The sequence below is a fragment of the Etheostoma cragini genome, chromosome 13 (genome assembly GCF_013103735.1).
Source record: "Etheostoma cragini isolate CJK2018 chromosome 13, CSU_Ecrag_1.0, whole genome shotgun sequence".
Classification (NCBI taxonomy): domain Eukaryota; kingdom Metazoa; phylum Chordata; class Actinopteri; order Perciformes; family Percidae; genus Etheostoma; species Etheostoma cragini.
Window position 1 is genome coordinate 8,809,831 of NC_048419.1, and position 20,519 is coordinate 8,830,349.

Sequence of the window (20,519 nt, forward strand, 5' to 3'; positions counted from 1 at the left end):
GTGTATCTGAAGAAATGGCACGACCTCTGTGCTGTAGCTCAGGGGTAGAGCGGTCGCCTGCCAATCCGAAGGTTGATTGTTTGATTCACCCTGCAGTCCCATGTCAAAGTGTACTTTGACGTGTGAATTTTGAATGGGTCCTGTGCTATGTAAAACCGCTTTGAGTAGTCGTTAGGAGTAGAAAAGCGCTAAATAAGAACAGTCCCTTTACATTCTCCACATAGTTGTTGGATTCATCTACCAACCCTTTGCTGGTTCAGGTTCGCCTTGGTACAACTCTTAGTTATGCTGCCAGGGCACTTTCTTCAACACACTGATCTCCTCTCTCTTTCCATCTGGGTGCATTCATGTCCAAATAATGCGTGTTACTAACTTAGTTCCGGGGAGCTTATTCGCCAGAGTCCTTATGTCCTTGGATTGGGGTGGCACCTGGATGGTGGTTGGAGCCACTGCCCTGGTCCTGCTTGACGCCCTGCTTGACGCCCTGCTACGCCCTGCACTGCTACTACTATTAGTTCTTGTCACTGTACTTTTAGCAATACTAAAATTGTGGCAGTTATAGTATTGATGACAGTGGCTGTTCATCATACCAACTGCTATAGGTATTATTAATATTTCTGTATATCTAACATATTATTTTGGGTAGTTAAAAAGAACATTAATTTAGGAAAATGGGTAAATTTAAATCATTAATCAGATTTATGTATGACCATGTATTTATAATCAGGTCATACGTAAATCTGATTATTGATTCTATAACTTCACTTTGGTTGAGCTGTGTTCAGGCTTAATAGTTAATTGTATGTATTGTACTGTATGTAAAAACAATGAAAGTGTGAAAACAGTGGAGGCATGGAGTGAATAACAATACCAAAACACATAAAATGTGACTTATGTTCATTAGTTTTTTGCTCTAGGTTATGCCGGGAGACTACCTTCTGTACCTCATATAACGCAATCATGTGATGAGAACTCCAATCCCATGAATCCTGGTCCTGGTTACAACTCTTTCCTCTTTTTGTACCTCATTGCTATGAACAGATCAATTTAAAACAAAGACTATAGAAAATGCTGTGTGTGTATGTGTGTGTTAGGGTATAGCTGGTATTGAGTTACTGTATTTTTTTAACCTAATGAAACTGCTAAAACTAAATATTTGAACATCTTAAAATGGTATAACTCTTCCACAATCACACAGTCCTTTTTGTTTGTGATACTTCACATCAAATGACTGCATTAAGCCCTGTGGGATTCCTCCTGCATATATCCTGTTTATGAACCTGCATTGTCTGTTCAGATCACAGTCTTACAGGATGGAGGTGATCTCTCCGTCCCTGCAGGTCTTCAGGGATACTGCCCTCAAATCCCGGAGAAATGAAACTGCCTGTGAACTGCAGCAAGCAGTCCTGTTGGGCAAAACGCTCATTTAAACATGTATTTAATCTAAACAGGCAAAGCAAAATGTGATGTGACTGATATGGTTGTGTTATGGTTTGGTATTTTGTTGTATATTTTGTCCTTACGAGTGTGTTTTATGGTCTTGTATATGTTTTAGTCCTTGGTTGCACGCTTGTTATGTGTTGTGGTTTCTGTCTTTTGGTCTCTTGTGAGTGTCTGTATGTTCTGTTTCCTGTTTTATTTTGATAGTCTGGTTTTCTGTGCTGTCTTGCCTTTAGTTTTCCCACTCTTGTGATGACCTGATGTCTTCCACCTGTTTTCCAGCCCTTTTCTCACCCGCCTCTGGTTACCTCGTTACTCTCTGTATTTCATCTTTGTGTTCCCTTGTCTGTTGTCAGATCATTGTAGTGTTACTGTGTGCTGTTGTGTGAGTCTGCCGGAGTCACGGTAGTGTTCCTTTGTTTTCTGCTTTTACATGGACTTTATTTTTGGTTCTCATTTTTTCTTGCTGGTTTCCAGGACTCTTTTTGTTTTAGTGCATTTGTGGATTCATTAAATCACTTCACTTTCCGCCACTGCATTTTGGGTCCGCCATTCACCAACCTTCCTTAACACAGCACATTGTGGATTCAAGTTGATAATTTTTCTTTTTATGGCACTTCCTCTTCTTCTTCTTCTGCACCTGCAAATTGCAAAATGGTAAAAAACATGCATTGAACCATGCCATTAATTTTCACCGTCTGTAAAGCCTGCTGTTAAATATTTGATGTAATACGTTACATAAAGCTTTACGCAATTCTTCTTAATTTAGTTTTTGATATTTTTGTCAATCAAAAAATTCAAAAAATTAAAGTAGATGCAGGTCCAATTAAAAGCTGGCTGAGTGCATCAAATATATCAGGAGAGTTGGTGTCTTCATGGCAACACAGGAGAAAATACTCTGTTATTTTTTAAAGCGGATGAGACAGGTTTTACAAAATGACACCAACAGCATCATCTGATTTCTATTAAAAAGCCAATGGTGTGAGAAAACCAGAATATATTGGAGCAAAACAAAGTAAAAAGCAAATTGTGGACTCAATCTCTCAGTTTTTAGGTGTTTGAAATATAGTCTTATCCAGGCAGAAATTAGCCACATGGCTGACTGCGGCCCTTAGCAGTTGTACAGGCCTCTGACTCGTCACCTCCCCTCCAGCTATGCACTTGACCTGTCTTTGCATTTAGCCAGCTGCGCCCACACACATTCCAAATAATGCCCACAAGTAATACATCAGATAGCCAGAGAACGCATCATAATGTTCTTGTTTTCTTCACAAATAGAATCCTGCATTCATTGGCTCATTTTCAGCACACGAACATGGATTTATATTGTGTGACTTTGGCCCTTTGAAGTCAAATAATAATGTTAATAATATTATTATTAATACTTGTAATATCATTACAAGTATTTAAATGACTGTGGCTTATACTAATGATAACCTTTATGTATGCAGGAAAGTAGTATTTGTGGCCTTATTAAGTTGGCCACAGGAAAGACGTGTGTACATGATGACAGACGTTGGAAAGTATTTGGTTGTGAATTACAAAAAACAATCTGCAAGTTAAAAAAATTATGGGCAAACCAAAAAAAGGAAGGCAGATGGACTGCCAACTATTTTCAGTAAATGCAAGGAGAGATGTGGGGTTGAAATCAAAGACTCAGATGTGTGGAAGATACTGGCACAGAGTCAGAAGTCATCAGAGAGCTGGATTCTAACCGTGTGGTTGGGGAGTTTGCATGGAGAACGAGCGGAGAGTCGTCCAAACCATCTACCAGCCTTTCTGCCATGTTCATGTAGTACAGGCTGCAAATGATGTCTTTATTCACACATGTGCTGTGCATGAAGTCTATGGCTAGGGATGTTCTCTGAACCGTTTTACATATAGGTACGAAAAGTAATGCACTGTAATGTGCTGTTTTAATTCAAACCACGATTGATTTTCTAATCTTAGCTAGTTCGCATAAACTTAACTGTCATTGCAGCAGGACATTCACCTTTTGTCGACTAAACTCAGCTACAGTGGCCGCGGAAACGACCGTAACCTGACGGCGCTCTGTACCCGGCTCACAGTGACCTTTTCTTGGCTAAATTCAACTTTAAAGGCTGCTTAACTTTACTATCATGTGACGAGCCGGCAGTCAATGTAAATTCGTAGGATATCATACAAGTTGTTGGGCATAAGTATTTGTGTCATATCATACAAACCCGATCATGATAATGCATTGAATGACTTTAGTTGTCCTCTGGTATAATTTAATGTTATTCATCATTTTGTTAGCTTTTTGTCAGACAATCGGGGGGAACACATGGTTGTGTCCCTATATGATGCAGCATGGTAGTACTTTCTACTGATGACATATTTTCATGGCATGGAATGTGATGAATGTGAAGAATGTTGTTGCATGTGAGCAACATGGTCATCATTTTACGTGATTCAATGAGGGGAACTTACAGGGAGGCAGAAATGTCATAGTTGTTAGCCCTAATTACATCCATTAGCAACTCCCCTCTTATCTTTCACGTTAAATTGAAGACGGAAAGGAATTCATGTCTTTCGATTGGTGATTCAAAAAAACACATCAATCATTTTGAAATCATTTTCTAAAGTTGTCTATTAATCCTAAACTAGCTATGTGATTTAATTAGGGAATTTAAGGACAACGCAGTTAAAAAAACATTTGCCTCTGCATACTATGCAAAAATTAAATGATTTATCAGTCTAGCTGCTTGCAGTGTATACAAGCAAGAAGTTCACCTTCCATTAAACGTGTCTGTAGAGAACAAGCCACGTTTAACTTGTTATATCTGGAGGATTTCCATAACTGTATTGTGCTGTCATATTCATGACAGAGATGAATGGAGATTGGGAGCTGGAACAGCAGAGCAATACAGTTATTTTTAAAACAAGGTTAGGTATTACAGCAAGCTGCCACAAAATACACTGGTTATCATCTACCCTCATGAGAGCATTTTTATAAAACTTAGATTGATTATAAAGAATACCCAAAGGAGTATTACTGGATGTTATTGTATTGGAGTGGTTATATATTAGGGGTGTGCACCTCTCCCAACAAGACAGTCTGATACATATTTAGATGCATAGCATATTTAGCAGTAGCATATTTAGAGGCTACAATATGGTTCAGGAAAGATATATTTGAATATGGAATGGTTGTTGAAATGATTTTTTGCAATTTGATGAATTACAAGTCAATCATAAAGATACAGTTGATATTTGTTTCATGTATACACATTCATTTGCCATTTTAAATTCCATTAAAAGAAACATTGCCTACCTCAAATAAATATATATTTGTAAAAGGTACAAGGGAATAGTAAAGCTAGGACATAACAGTAAACACTGTAACTTAATTAGCTAGCTACTTACAACCATATCACATTAGGTCTATTTTAAATGATACTACTGTAAAAATGGTGGGACATACGCTTTTGGAGTGGGAGACCAGGGTTTGAATCCCACTGCAATACATCAACCAATGTGTCCCTGAGCAAGACCCTTAACCCCCTCTGATATATAGCAGTTGTACGTTGCTTTGGATAAAAACTTCAGCTAAATGACATGTAATGTAATGACAGAGACTGTAACTCAAGCACAGGTCCATGCTACACAGTTATTGTGAGCACCAATAATTATATAAAGTATTACGTGAGTATACATGCGAGCACAATAATCCGGTTGTGAACATGCGGCTAGCAGACTTCTGTGCTAATGTAACTGAATATCTTTGAACATATAAACGTCAGTCTACTCACATGTTTATGAACACACACATGGATGGATGACTCAGACCACAGCTAGTACAATTTACAACATCCTTGATGTATTATTTTGGCCAATTTCACCACTAATGCCAACGAAACCTAGCAGGAGGCACATGTTTTTTCTGCAAACCCAAACAAAGACACTGATTGGTGGATCCCTGCCACCCTGAACATTAATTACCAAGTCCTTAATTACACAAATGATGATTCTTTTGTCTCCCTTGCAAATAACACAAACACAAAAACCTGTCTCTTTCAACAGCATTGCGCTCACCGCCTAATATTTGCTGGATTGACAGCAAAGCAACTGATTGGTAACTTTAGAAGTGGGCCATTGGCCGAATCTTGCTTCATTTAGACCGATGCAGGGTTCTGAGTATCGATGTGGCCATATCTGGGAGAATACAACCAGATACCGATTTGTATTGGTGAAACTTTGCACCCCTATTACTAGAAACTCACTTTTGTTTCTTGAGAAACAAAACACAAAAAGGACTTTCATTCAGTCAGATCTTGTAATTGGGACGTTTTTGCTGTTCATCATGCAGTGAGAAGACTGGCAGGTTAGCACGCCAGGCCAGGTTAAATGAGTTTATTTTGCTAGAACTTATTTCATTAGTACAATAAAACAAAATATTCTAATAAGAATCAGCAGTGATGTAATCCCAGTAGTGGCTTATGCGTTGAAGTCTTACGAACAGTATTCATACACACAACACCTGGATGCAAGAGTTATTTTCTCACAGATATGTCACCGGAGTGCATCTCCTGCCATTCAATCAAAGACACAAAGAGCTAACAGGCAGCTTGACTGACAGCGCAGTTTCCACACTTGCCCCGCATTTCTGCCCTCTTACAGCTTTGCTCTGATAACAAGGTCACACCAGGATCTCAGAACACATGCAGATATGGATGCCATTGTGCTGAGATTGTATAAATCGCTATCCGTTGTGACAGCAGTGACACTGACTGTTCCTGTTTATTACCAATGGGGTAAAATACGAGACTGTGTAAGTGCTTCTGGTATGCCGATATAGTTCCCACAGGAATTCAAAGAACAGAATAGTTTCCTTTTTATGGTAATGCAGATCTTTTTATTATATTGGACTTGTTAGGCTAATGCTGACTAATGCAGGTTTGCACACTCACGTCTGTCAGATTATAATATCTCTTGTCTCCATCTATGATAGTTCTCAATTCTCCATTTCAAATTATCTTTTCTTTAAAGTCAAGTACATTTATTCATAAAGCATATTTAAAACCATCCTAGGCTGTACAAAGGGCTATACAAAGTTATAATATGTTATAAAAACAAGGCAAGACAATACAAATGTAGACACAATGAACATCATACAAACAACAGACGTCTATACAAATGTCCCTAAACTAAATCATACGCCAAAGAATAAAAATGTATTTTAGGACGAGACTTAAAGATCTCAGAAGTAGAGGTGGAACTAATGTGAATAGGAAGTTTGTTCCAGAGTCTCAGGGCCACAACAGAGAAGGCACGATCGCCATTCTTTTTCATTCGAGACTGTGGAATAGCTCAAAGGAACTGATGAGATGATCTTAGGATCCTGGAGGAGTTATGTAGGGTAAGGAGATCAACAATATACAGTATAAATGGGCCAATCCATGTAATGGCTTAAAAACAAGTAACATTACCTTACAATCTATTCTATATTCGATTGGTAACCATTGAAGAGAAGTCAATATTGGGAAGATATGATCCCAACTTCTGGTACCACTCAACAATCTAGCAGCCACATTCTGGAAATTAGACCATGAATAACTCCAAGTCTTTACAACAGATGAAGGATTTTAGTTTAGCAATAGTCCTGGGATGAAAAAGGTTACATTTGACAACAGAACGTTCAGACTTTAGAGAGTTGGTATCACCTGTTATAGAGGCTGATACAGCTGTGTGTCATTAGCATAACATTGATAGGTGTTGTGGTTTGGGGTTTTGGTTTTGGGTGTTTTTTCCTCTTGGCCTTTCCTGTGTTAGTTTTCTCCCTGGTCTTGTATTGTTGATCCTGTCTTGTGTCCCCTGGTGAGTATCTGTTTGTTCTATTTCCTGTTTTATTTTGATAGTATGGTTTCCTGTCTTGTCTGGTCTTGTCTAGCTTTGCGTTGTCGCTGTTTGGTTGTCCTGCCCCGCCCTAATGTGATTCACCTGTCGTCTCACCTTTTCCCCATTACCTAGGTACCTCGTATTTAACCCATGTGTTTCCTTTGTCCCTTGTCAGCTCATTCTAGTTTGTTTGCCAGTTTGCCGTCGCCCTGTGTGTTTGCCAGTCTGCCTGTGGATACTGGGTGAGGCAACCCTCGTGTGTTCTTTGTAAGGTTCTCCCTGTTCTTTAGTCCTGTCTGTTTTTGCCCTGGACCCCTGAGGACTTTGTGTTGTGGATTTTTTGATGTTTTTCCCTTGGGCTTTTGAACTGTTGATTCAACTGTAACCTGCGTTTTGGTCCCGCTTCCCCTGCTACCTTTAACAGAGAAGACATGTTAGGTTTGTGAAGAATGGAGCCCAATGGGAGCATGTACAAACAGATTCAAGTTGCCCCTAAAAATGCACCGCATGTAATCACTGCCGAATTGGATATATTTCCAATTTCAACAGAAAAGGTTCTATTTTTATTAATTTTTTAAATTCAATTTGAACCACTGTAGAGCAACCGCTGGGATCCCTACCTTATGAAGGTGATCCAACAAGAAGGCATGATCAACAGTGTCAAATGTAGCACTAAGTTAGCCTGGCTCTGTCCTCCTACGTACTTAGGCTTAATTTTTATTTCCCTTCAGTACTCCATCTGGGTTTGCGGTATAGTGTTGAGTTTTTTTCAGCCAAATTTTTGGCGGTCCAATCAGTAAACAGAGGGAGAGGCTGAGAACAATGACGTTGAGGCGGTGTAGTTCTGTACTGGTGGCGATAAAGATGCGAGCGAAGCCATTCGGCCCATTGCGGCAACGCTGCAGAAATCCAGAAGTTGAAGCCCGAGCAAGATTGATCTTTGCTGAGTTTTGTTGATGGCCATGATGTTGTGGCCCTCCTCCCCACGGGGTTCGAAAAAAGTTTGATTTTCCAGCTCGTTCCGTTAGTGGTGAAGGAGTTGGCTAAGGCAATACTAATGCTAAATATAAGCCTTGTCAGTCTCCTCTCTTGTAGCACATGCGCATCACACATCGTACGTCACGACCAAACATTAGCGACTGGTTATGGCAGATCCAGAGTAGCTCTAGGCAGATCCGATAGTTTTAAACTTCAACAAAGTACCCGCCTTCAAGGAAATTAACACTTGCCAATGGCAAATGGCCAGACTCTCTGTCCTCATAAAATGCACCAGAGTCTGGTGGGACTGGGCTAATGCACTAGAGTCTGGTAGGACCGGGCTAATGTACCAGAGTCTAGTAGAGCCAGGTTAGCACTAAGGTCCAGCAAAACTAAAGTAGCACGATTTCCTCCCTCACCAAAGAGCAACGACTCATTTAGCACTTAAGTGCTGTTTCTGGGCTATGCTGTACTTAGAAACCTCTCAACACTCTGTACTCTGAGCAAGAACAACCTTCTCCAAAATCTTTGACACAAAACAATAATTCAGAAAAAGCTGTTACAATCAGTAGGGTCAAGTTTTTATTTTATTTTAAATTAGCATGTTTAAAGCTAGATGGGACTGTGCTACTCACAAGAGAGCTATACACTGTATTATCGACAAGACAAGAGACTGGGACCACTTGTATCCAATAGCTCTGTAATAATATGTTTAATAAGTTTAGTAATAACCATGTGTGGGTAAAATATCAGCTTGTCCAACTACCTGAAAAAACATTGACACACTCTGATATGGTAAAGTTATTAGGGCGTATGTTTTAATATATCTATGAACTATGGTGTGTTTGATCGTTTCCTAATGCTGCATCATCATAACCCTGTAGTAGACATTCAAGAGACAGGTCGTAATTTGTTTCATGTCTGAAACATAGATCACTTCCTGTCATGATCAGTTATTTTTTTTCTATCATCATTGTCTGCTCCTCCACCTTTATATCGCACACCCAGATTATTTTTAGGCCCGGTTTCAATGCGCTATATTGTATATTTCCCCGTTATTAATTTGGTGTGATTTTGAGCACCAGCTTCCATCCCGAATCTCACCAACCCAGACCCTTAGATCCTGTGATCAGTTACTCCTTGCCTTTCCACGTTTCCAGATAAATTCAGAAATGACAAAACCCATTTCTAATGTTGTCCACTGTCAATTACCAGCCTGTTCTCGGCTACATTTTGTGGACTAAATGGAAACGGGATGTCCACTGAAACGACCAACAGCTCTGCGTCCTGGAGCTTGCAGCAAGCCGGCATCATGTGACCAGCCGGGTGTCTGCAAATTTTTTACGATTTCACACCATATCCGATCAAATTAGAACGCGTTGGAATTACACAAATGCTGTAATTTAGTCTGTTACAGAGCTTGATCCATTGATTTTAGTTTATTTAAAACGTACTATAAGCACAATTGTGTTTACATTTGCTGAAGTTTTAAATGTCTCTTGTATAAATGAATTACATTAGATTGGATTGAGTTGACTAGTTGACAGAGATGGAACAACATTAGCAGTATTTTGGAGTTTCTTGCCACTTACGTAAGTCCGTAAGTCTGAGAGGAACTACAGTTGGTGATAACTATCTGTGAGTTTGTCACTATGAAGGACACATGCCATCTAATCATTTGATCCACTGTTAACCCTTGTGTTGTGGGAAAATTAACACTATTTAGAAAGTTATTTTATTTTACATTTAGGGGATTTTTGACGCTTTTTCTACTTTTTAGGCCAATTTTAAATATTACCAACCGTATATTCACCGCCAAACACACATGTTAACATTAGTTTTATACTTACAGTGAGGAAAATAAGTATTTGAACACCCTGTTATTTTGCACGTTCTCCCACTTAGAATTCACGGAGGGGTTTGAAATTGTCATCGTAGGTGCATGTCCACTGTGAGAGACATAATCTAAAAAAATAATAAAAAATCCAGAAATCACAATGTATAATTTTTTAACTATTTATTTGTAAGATACGGCTGCAAATAAGTATTTGAACACCTGAGAAAATCAATGTTAATATTTGGTACAGTCGCCTTTGTTTGCAATTACAGAGGTCAAACGTTTCCTGTAGTTTTTCACCAGGTTTGCACACACTGCAGAAGGGATTTTGGCCAACTCCTCCACAAAGATCTTCTCTAGATCAGTCAGGTTTCTGGGCTGTCGCTGAGAAACACAGAGTTTCAGCTCCCTCCAAAGATTCTCTATTGGGTTTAGGTCTGAAGACTGACTAGGCCACGCCAGAAGCTTGATATGCTTTTTACAGAGCCACTCCTTGGTTATCCTGGCTGTGTGCTTCGGGTCATTGTCATGTTGGAAGACCCAGCCTTGCCCCATCTTCAATGCTCTAACTGAGGGAAGGAGGTTGTTCCCCAAAATCTTGCAACACATTGCCCCGGTCATCGTCTCCTTAATACAGTGCAATCGCCCTGTCCCATGTGCAGATGGACACCCAAAGCATGGTGCTACCACCACCATGCTTCACAGTAGGGATGGTTTTCTTGGGATGGTACTCATCACTCTTCTTCCTCCAAACACGGTTAGTGGAATTATGACCAAAAACTTCTATTTTGGTCTCATCTGACCACAAAAAAACTTCTCCCGTGACTCATCTGGATCATCCAAATGGTCATTGGCAAACTTAAGACGGGCCTTGACATGTGCTGGTTTAAGAAGGGTAACCTTCCGTGCCATACATGATTTCAAACCATGACGTCTTAGTGTATTACCAACAGTAACCGTGGAAACAGTGGTCCCAGCTCTTTTCAGGTCATTGACCAGCTCCTCCCTTGTAGTTCTGGGCTGATTTCTCACCTTTCTTAGGATCATTGAGACCCCACGAGGTAAGATCTTGCATGGAGCTCCAGTCCGAGGGAGATTGACAGTCATGTTTAGCTTCTTCCAGTTTCTAATGATTGCTCCAACAGTGGACCTTTTTTCACCAAGCTGCTTGGCAACTTTGCCGTAGCCCTTTCCAGCCCTGTGGAGGTGTACAATTTTGTCGCTAGTGTCTTTGGACAGCTCTTTGGTCTTGGCCATGTTAGTAGTTGGATTCTTACTGATTGTATGGGGTGGACAGGTGTCTTTATGCAGCTAACGTCCTCAAACAGGTGCTTATCTGATTTAGGATAATAAATGGAGTGGAGGTGGACATTTTGAAGGCAGACTAACAGGTCTTTGAGGGTCAGAAGCTTGTTCAAATACTCATTTGCAGCTGTATCATACAAATAAATAGGTAAACAATCATACATTGTGATTTCTGGATTTTTTTTTTTTTAGATTATGTCTCTCACAGTGGATATGCACCTACGATGACAATTTTAGACCCCTCCATTGTTTCTAAGTGGGAGAACTTGAAAAACAGCAGGGTGTTCAAATACCTATTTTCCTCACTGTATTCTTTGGGAATTCATGGTCATAAACCTAATTTCTGTGAAATTGTCAAATTTTTTCGTTACAAAAAGAAAAGAAAAGAAACCCGACACGATGTCAACAGGACGCAATGAATATCAAAAATATCGACTACTGCAGCTTCAAATTAAAAAACACAAACTCAAGAGTGACAATAATGTATGGCGTCATAGTCAGAACAAAAGATTGGCGACTAGAATTCACATTGAACCAGTTTATGGACACTTTTGCAAACTCTCAATCAAATAATGACGATACCACAATAGTGACTACCCTAAGCTCAACCTCCAGTGAGGTAAGAAAACATATCAGACAAGTCAACAATGCAGCCTTCAATGAGATCTTACATTGGAGAATCAATTGTAAATAAACTCAAAAGGAAAAAAACAACAACTAACAAAACGTTTTAAATGAAAAGTGAATTTGGAATACTGCAAATTTCAAAATGCCCAGAGAAATATGCGTTCAGCAGGGTTATTGTTATTGTGAAATGCATAAATCCAAAATTCTTGATAGAAAAGAGAAAGGAAAATAACAGAAAAATACAAATCACACACTGTCGTTCATGGTGCCTTATACAAAAATACACCTTAAGTAAATTCCAGTATCAGTTCTTTTTTAATGGGGATTTTAAACAAATTGATTCAAGCTTATTGACATCAATACTTATGTTAACTTATCTTGGATGGAAAGGGTTAGGATAACCCTCAGGTTTAGTTTGGCAGGCGTCTTTTTCAAACCCCTAAAAATTAATATCACATTCTGTGACATCGTCAGTAGCTGACTGCTTCACCATCATTACAAGCACATAACTTAACAAGTGAGTACAACAAAAGCATTCTCACATACATCAACCTCATCCCTGTTGTTTTGTCTTCTTTATGACACGTCTTACCCATAGGTATGCACAGGAGTGAACGGGACAATAGCAGAACATCACATTATCAATCACTTGTGCTTTAAGTATATTCTCATATCACTTGAAATCTCAGTCCGAGGCAGACTAAAACATGTCCCTTGAAAATCCACTGACCACAGAATACAACAATGACTTCTGCAGTCTGGAGAACAGCGTTTGTTGTTTACCTCGCGGCAAACCAGGTTCAAAGCACACATTCAGAACACCTGGAAAAAAAGCTTCATAGCAGCTACGCGGGACATTCATCATCATCCGATGTGACTCTGTCTTTTTGTTCATGAAATCATGGACATACATCTCATCTAACAGATTTTATTCCCACGAGTTCCACTGGATTTCTGTGTACCATTTACGTAACATGACCCCCCCACACACACGATATCCGTCTATGCATTCAATTCATTAGCTTGTCATTTGTGGCTTGGATGTGGCCTGGAGCTGTGTGTTTGAATTGGAGGAGTTTCAAATCAAAGACATTTATCCAGCTTCTCCACCACTTCACATCAAAATAACTCAGCTGATAAATATAATAAAACACCTGTTTTTCAGGTTCACTGACAGAGCTGGTTTGAGTATATACCTTGATTGTAATGTTATGTTAATGTGAAGATGCTAATTAAAAAAATCAACCACTGTTTTTGTTCATCTTTACACATTACCATACAAGTACCAACGTACAGGCTTAAGCTTCAGGTACGATTAATCCATCGCAATGCACACAATGTCTGTTTTTATTGTTGTTGAGTGACTGCGTAAGGACAACGTTAGATACTGCGTTAATACCAGTGGTGGGGAAAAAAAGTATAAATGGTCATTACTTAAGTAAAAGTACTAATACCACACTTCAAAATACTATATTTCAAGTAGTCCTACATTGACAACGTTACTTAGTAAAATTCTGTAAATATTGTCAGGAAAATGTTCTTGAAGTATTAAAAGTAAAAGTACTTGATGCAGAAAAGCCCAAATTGACAACGTTACTTAGTAAAATTCTGTAAATATTGTCAGGAAAATGTTCTTGAAGTATTAAAAGTAAAAGTACTTGATGCAGAAAAGCCCTCCCATTCTAAAAAGTGTAAAGGATCCATAGAGTTGTTTAATGGTCTAATCATCTCAGCTGGACTTGTAGGCTGTTATATCGTTGGCGTTTACTTTATAATAAAACATCAGATTTGATAAATTACATGTGTTTTGTGTGCAGAAATGTGTAAAGTAACTAGTAACTAAAGCGGTTAGATGAATTTAGTGGAGTAAAAAGTACACTATTTCTCTCTGAAATGTAGCGAGTAGAAGTAGAAAGTGGAATGAAAAGAAGTACCTCAGAATTTGTACTTAAGTACAGTACTTGAGTAAATGTACTTAGTTACATTCCACCTCTGACTACCACACATTGATAACTTAACACAACAACAGTAAAGGCAGACCTATTGTTTGATGAATAAAGCAAATTCCGAGTCCCCAGTGGTGGAAGAAGTATTAAGAGTGTAAGTAAGTAAGTGTAAGTATAAAGTAGTTGTACTCCCCTACACGTTAAAGTCCTGCATACAAAACCATAATAAGGTAAAAGTATTTAAGTATTATCAGCATAATGTTCTTGAAATGAAAGTATGTGTAGTGCAGTTAAATCTCTGTCTAGTGTTATTGGATTAATGTTCCTGCTGCATTAATGTTTCTGTTGCATTTTACTGCTGATGTTTTAACTCCTTGATATACTGTTTTGCTAGTCCCATTGGCAGCAATGCATCACATGTTTGTAGCGTCTGTGTCCTGTCCAAACCAGGCGCCAGGGCCCTATTTTAATGATCTAATCGCCCGGTGTGAAGCACCTGGCATAGGTGTGTTTAAGGCATGTCCAAATCCACTTTTGCTAGTTTGACGGCTGCAAAAAGGCGCATAGTGCAAAAGTGTTGTACTTAGTAGGAATGTTCCGGGCGTAACATGCAATCAACCAATCAGAGTGTCCTCTCCCATTCCCTTTAACAGCCAGGCGCATTTGTACATTTCCATTGTATATTAATCTTCTGCATGTTTGTGTGCTGCCGCGCTTCCCTCTGTGTGTAACAAGCATAGTGTGAGAAGCACGAGACCAGGCGCATAATTCACTGTTAACGCAGCATTTCAATGTTATTTTATTAACTTTAGACCGTTTTTTTTTTTTTTGTCAATGACGCGATCACTTTCTGTTGCCTCAAGATAGCAATACGTCAAGAATGCACCGGAACACACCTCTCTTTAAGACCAGCGCGCCCATGGCCGCAAAGATGGGCGCAGGTGCATTTGTGCATTTGCTTTTTAAACGATTGGGGTGCAGGAAGGGAAATTAACAACTGCGTTGGTCGTAAAATAGCAGAGCCACTTGCGTCCGTCTTTGCTCCACGCTGCGCCGGATGCAAGGCTCTGAGTGTTATGTGCAGTGTTGTGTATGCTGTTTAGCTCTGTCCTTTCTAGTTTGTCATCCTTTCCAGGTATTGAATGTGACGTCATGCCCGCAACTGAAGCTGGTCAGAGAAAATCAGGCGGAGGTGTTAAGTGGTCTGTAGGTGGGACTTTCGCTGGAAGGCCGTGTGCATCTGAGTGACACAGAGAGAGCTTTAGTGTAAGCCAGCGATCATGCATTCCAGCAGTCGTACGCATGTGTAAGACGTTTAACATTACCTTATATTATTCAACTTCCTTGTGTAGATCGTTCTTATGTTGACAATCAGTTTAAGAATAAATTATCTTATTTAATCTTGAACTGCTTCTGCTCTTCCCTTGGTTTTCCCCTGGGTTTAGTTAATTTTTTTTGTCCTATCCACGCCTAGACACTGTGTGTGTGTTTCCCATTTACAGAACCAGCTGTGTATGAACGCAGGATTTATTTCCAGCGTGCAAACACAGACAGTCAGTGCTCAGGAGGAGATATTAGCTGAGTTTAGTAAAATGTGTATTAGATTAGAATCACAGACTCCACCTTTAATTACAGCATGGGAGTAAATTAGTGATTTTATCGATATATTGGACCGATACTGGCAGCTGTGTTTGCTGATAGTTTTTTCCCGGCATTATTTACAGCGAGGCCTCCACAGGCGTTACTGGAGACTCTGCAATTCAAGTGCAGACCATGCACTGCCCCTCCACCACTAGCACTATTCTTACATTACAAATCAAGCACATTGTTCCAATGGCTACTTTTCAGGTTTATTGTTTTCTTAAATTATTTAAATGTGTTGATAAGGACATTTAGTGATGACCTGATTATATCTGTCTTTTAGTATGTCAGCAAGCAACGCATCATCAAGGCTGTGTTGTAGATCTTGATGCAAGCCTTTTACCCTTGCAGAGTTAACCATATGCAGTGCACCTTTCATATGATGCAAATTGCAAACATCATTTGGGTGATAGAAATGGAAGATGATTGCAGAAGTGACACTGATCTGTGTTTTTGTTTATTTTTTTTAAAGAAATGCCAGAGCAGATTATGAAAATGTAAATTCAAATTGAGGGTTCAAAAGCAGAACCGGCTCCAAATATCGGCTCAAGATAATCAGCAGCCCGTATAAGTCATAGGCTAAGGCTGATGGGGAAAAAAAAAATCGGCATCGGCACTAAAAAGCCATATAGGTCTATCCCTAGAGTAAATGTACTTAGTTACATTCCACCACGCAATTTACTGTATAGACACAAATTGAAACTATCCAAAGCTCTGGTATGCTTTTAGTAAATACGATCTAAGTCTGGCATTGTCCTATATTTAGCTCTGTGTTTTATTAATGGTAAATGCTTGGTGACATGCATGCATTTTCAGCAACATTTAGGAATTTAAGAGATATTTTGTGGAGTTATAAGTCATTGTTAAGATATTATTTTCCAATGCACATCAATGAAAAAAGTAACACACATGATTTGTGTAAAGCTCCAACCTGATTAGCTCTGTGTGAAAGCCACTGTAGCTGTCTAAGAAACTTAAGGGCTCTTGACTAAATCAATATGTTTGTATTTTTACACATTTTTCAACTCGATAACTTCGGCATAAATCATAACCAGTGCAGCTTTAAAGGAAGACTTTAAAGCTATGGTGCGTAGTTTCTGTCTCCTCCATGGATCAAGACTGTTGTAGTGTCCACATGATAAAAGCTTTCTGTGACCGCGCAATGTAACGGACGTCCATTATTATAAAAAGTTACGCACTAAAGCAACAAAAGCCAATCATATCCTAAGGAGATGGGGGTAATGAAAATGTAGTTCAATGAATCAACAGCAGCGGTTAGTGAGAAGTCATCACTGTGATGATGCCATCGGCACAACCTGTGCTGTTAAACAAGTCTCAGCTTTGAGCATTTAGTTCAACGTGTCACTGTCAGCACACTGTACGTAAAACCTTCTCATTTCAGATTTTCAGCAGTCACTGAACATGCCGTGAAGCTGCTATGACACTGATTCGGTGTTTCAAAAGTTATCTGATGACCATGTGCATTTGGGAAAAAAACAACAGTGCAGGAATTGTCTGTACACATATGTACATTTTCTACACACACTAGGATGGAAATAAAAATTTGGATGCACTATGCTGTAGGACTTTGCCTGAGAAATCATGGTGTACTATAGGTTATTCAGAACTTTTTATCATGTAGGATCTGTTACTCTGTTTTGCATACAACTGTAAAAATACAGTAAAATTCAACAATCACATTGCATTTTGTCCTTTTTTTGTCATTTACTTAAAAAAGCGTAATGGTATTGTACAGATATTGAACAGTACATGACACAATAATATTAATAATAATCTGAATGTACACTTCAATATTGGGCAATAAACAGTCAACTATCAACAGTTACATGTATTTTTCTTCTTTTTTTCCCTTTTCACATACAAAAAGGTTTGGGGACACACAAACTCAGTAGTTCTACCATCATCAAATTAGTGCATGATTCAAATTTTTCCCTTCCTTGGATTGACGCCTCTCACGCTTTGCGAGCCAACAGAGAACAGACTCTGATGCAAAGCCAGAAAAGAAAAAAGAAGGAAAACTAAGGGTGAACCGCTGGTACTCTTAACTTTCCATTCTTCTCATTGGACTGATAGTCTGTTCTTGCTGCTCAACGCTGAGAGAAGCTTGAAGGCGGTCACGTTTCACATCAGAACTTCAGCAGGTAGAGTAAGGTTTCAGTCAGCAGGAGGCACACAGAGATACGGGGCAACACAGCGGCCCCGTTCACATCATGCATGGCACCGGGCCCTGCAGGAGAATACGATAGTTACTCCATCGCCATCTTAAGCGTGCAGTCAGTAAGCTTACAGTCCAAATGAGTGCTGGAAGCACAGTTCTGCTTCAAAATCAAAAGCTATCAACTGTAATTCAAATATTCAGGTGGATGGGATTTAATATTGTCTCGGCCAAATGAGAGCGTTACATTGGTGCCGCGATTGCCATGGAAACTGGTGAATGGTGGAAATGAATAAGGTAACTCAGTGAACATAATGTCCATTCTGGTCTCATATAGCACTAAGAGTGACTACGGTAGTGACTAGGATTACTACTAACCTCAGGTAGGTTGGGGGGCTGGATGTGTCAAACAACACGGGACGGAAGAAACATTCAGGATATGTGTAAAGCATTACCAGTTAATTTTTTGCGGTCTGAGTCTGCATTCTTGTTTGCTTGTTTTCAATTTCTTAATTTTAGGCTATGCCTGTGTTTGTCCAGTTTGTGTCTTCTTGTGAGTGCATGGTGGTATGCAGTTGATTTGTTAAGAGCCTGGCTTTCTTACAATAAGCCTAGTGTTATCAAACTTTCTAAAACATGGGTGATTAGCGATATCTAACGGATCCAGATGTTAAACCTGATGGTTAAACTATGTGTAGAACAGACAGGGGTACTCTTGGTGGGGGAGTAGCCACCTATATTTATTCTCATTTATCTTCTGCGCTCATTACGCCAAAGGAGAGAGACGTTTATTTTAAATGCTTTTTGTTAATATTGTTTTTCGTGAAAACAAGCAGATAACTATAGGTACCATCTATAGACCTCCAAATTTTCCTCTTGAATTGACAAATTGTACTCTTGCGACAATTACTTCCTTAGACCATGCAAACAGGTTGATTCTGCTGGGTGATTTCAATCGTAATTGGCTTGATCGTTAGAAAAATGCATTTAATGGTCTTAACCTTAGCCAACACATTACTGTTCCAACTAGGGTGATTAATATGTCCAAGTGTCATTACCCACCCAAATAGAATCTCCCAGTCTGGTGTAGTACCTGATTGTTTTAGTTATCACTCAAATGTTTTTGTGTTTGGAAAATAAGACTACCCCGTCTGCTACCCAAAGTAATTAGGATAAGAGTGTAAAAACTACACACAGACTTTCATCCAAGATTTAATAAGCATTAACTGCGCTAGATTTCAAATGATCCCTTATGTTGAAGACGCATGGAACTTCTTTCTCTCAGAGGTTCTTAAAGTCATAGATAGACATACACCTTGGACATTTAAGGTCAAGTGTAATGATTTCCCTTGGCTTGACAGTGATTTATTACATTTATTTAAACAACGAGATAAAGCATGGGTCAGCTACCACGTGACAAAGGATGTTGCTGATTGGTCTGAATATAAGAAATGCGTGTACAACCAAAACAAAGAATGCAAAATCTGACTACTAAATATAGCATATACTGATAAAGCATTCTTTATTGGAGGCCATCGAAAACCCTAAGCAATTCTGGAAGAAACTCAACTCTTTAATTAACAAAACCAATAAAAGTCTTCCTACCAAATTTCTTGTGATGGTTTGGGTGTTTTCTTGGTTTTCTTTTTGTACTTTGTTTTTTTGGTCCTGTCTTGTCTCTTTGTGTTTGTGTCGTAGTTTCCTCCCTGGTCTTGTGTGGTAGTTTCTGTCTTGTGTTCACCTGTGGGTGTTTGTATGTTCGGTTTCCCGTTTTATTTTGAAGTCTGGTCTCTGTCTCGTCTTGTCTCTAGTTTTAATTCTTCTCTGTCTGATTGTCCTGCCCCGCCTTAATGTAAGTCACCTAATGTATTACCTGTTCCTCGTTACCTCTTGGATTTAACCTTTGTGTTCCATTTGTATCTTGTCAGACTTTGTGTTTTAGCCTGTGGTATCCATTTGTTGGTTTGGATATTATTTTTGGAATAAATCCTAATTTTAAACTTCCTCCTGTCTGTCTCTTACCTGCATTTTGGTCCTCATTCCATGCACCCATCGTAACAATTCTAAGCAGATTTTTTTACCCCATCCTGGAATCACACCTGCTGCTTTAATGCAATAACTAGAAATTCAAACAAACACACTTTAATGTTTTTACACTCAGCGTTGGTATTCTTACCATAAAGGATTATGCTTGCATTAGTGATTCCCATGGTGTTAATGGCAACACAAGTGTAGTTTCCATAGTCTTCCTCTGAGACGTTGAAAAAGATGAGCATGGACTGTTTACCTTGGTTCTCTATCTTAGTCCCGTTGAGTCCATTGAAGAGCCTGTAAGAAAGAGGGCATCAGCTTTCAGCTTCTACAAATGTTGCCGCTTACAGTGTATTATGCCGGCAGTGGATGACCTAGTCAAATTACTTTGCAGTTGGAATTAACAATGAGGAAATACTTGTAATTTTAGCACTCAGACTTGAAGAGACATTACCATGTTTAGTCTGTTGTTGGTAACTTTTATAGCTTGCAGGTACTAGCAAGGGATCTTTTTAACATGTAAATTTCAACACTTGTGTTGTCTGCTGCCATTATCATTGTAATGTCTCTCCTTTGCACTGCTGAATCTGAGTCTTTACAGTCATTGGCTCTATATGCATCTCTAACTGGAGTGACCAATTACGCACAGCAGATCCGGCGTCAGGTTTTTATACAGTAT

General features: G+C 39.2%; 1 protein-coding gene and 2 long non-coding RNA genes across 4 annotated transcripts in view; 1 reads left to right on the forward strand and 2 right to left on the reverse strand.

Annotated features, from left to right (window-relative positions):
• Positions 1-304: 304 nt before the first annotated feature.
• LOC117955326 lies at positions 305-6,067 on the reverse strand. The gene is made up of 3 exons (XR_004659014.1): positions 6,055-6,067; positions 2,058-2,060; positions 305-411 (listed from the first exon to the last, which is right to left on the reverse strand). It is a non-coding gene; the product is annotated as an uncharacterized LOC117955326 (long non-coding RNA).
• On the forward strand, positions 6,033-15,640 carry LOC117955327. Its single transcript, XR_004659015.1, has 3 exons — positions 6,033-6,044; positions 9,600-9,603; positions 15,558-15,640. It is a non-coding gene; the product is annotated as an uncharacterized LOC117955327 (long non-coding RNA).
• An 881-nt stretch (positions 15,641-16,521) lies between these two features.
• Positions 16,522-20,519, reverse strand: part of opcml (opioid binding protein/cell adhesion molecule-like) — a 358,727-nt gene continuing 354,729 nt past the window's right edge. For both annotated transcript variants that reach the window (XM_034889747.1, XM_034889746.1), the window contains 2 exons: positions 19,986-20,137; positions 16,522-17,881 (listed from right to left, as the gene is read on the reverse strand). In XM_034889747.1, the coding sequence (XP_034745638.1) occupies positions 17,781-17,881; positions 19,986-20,137 (253 nt within the window). In that variant the 3' untranslated portion in view covers positions 16,522-17,780. The remainder of the gene's footprint in view (positions 17,882-19,985; positions 20,138-20,519) is intronic.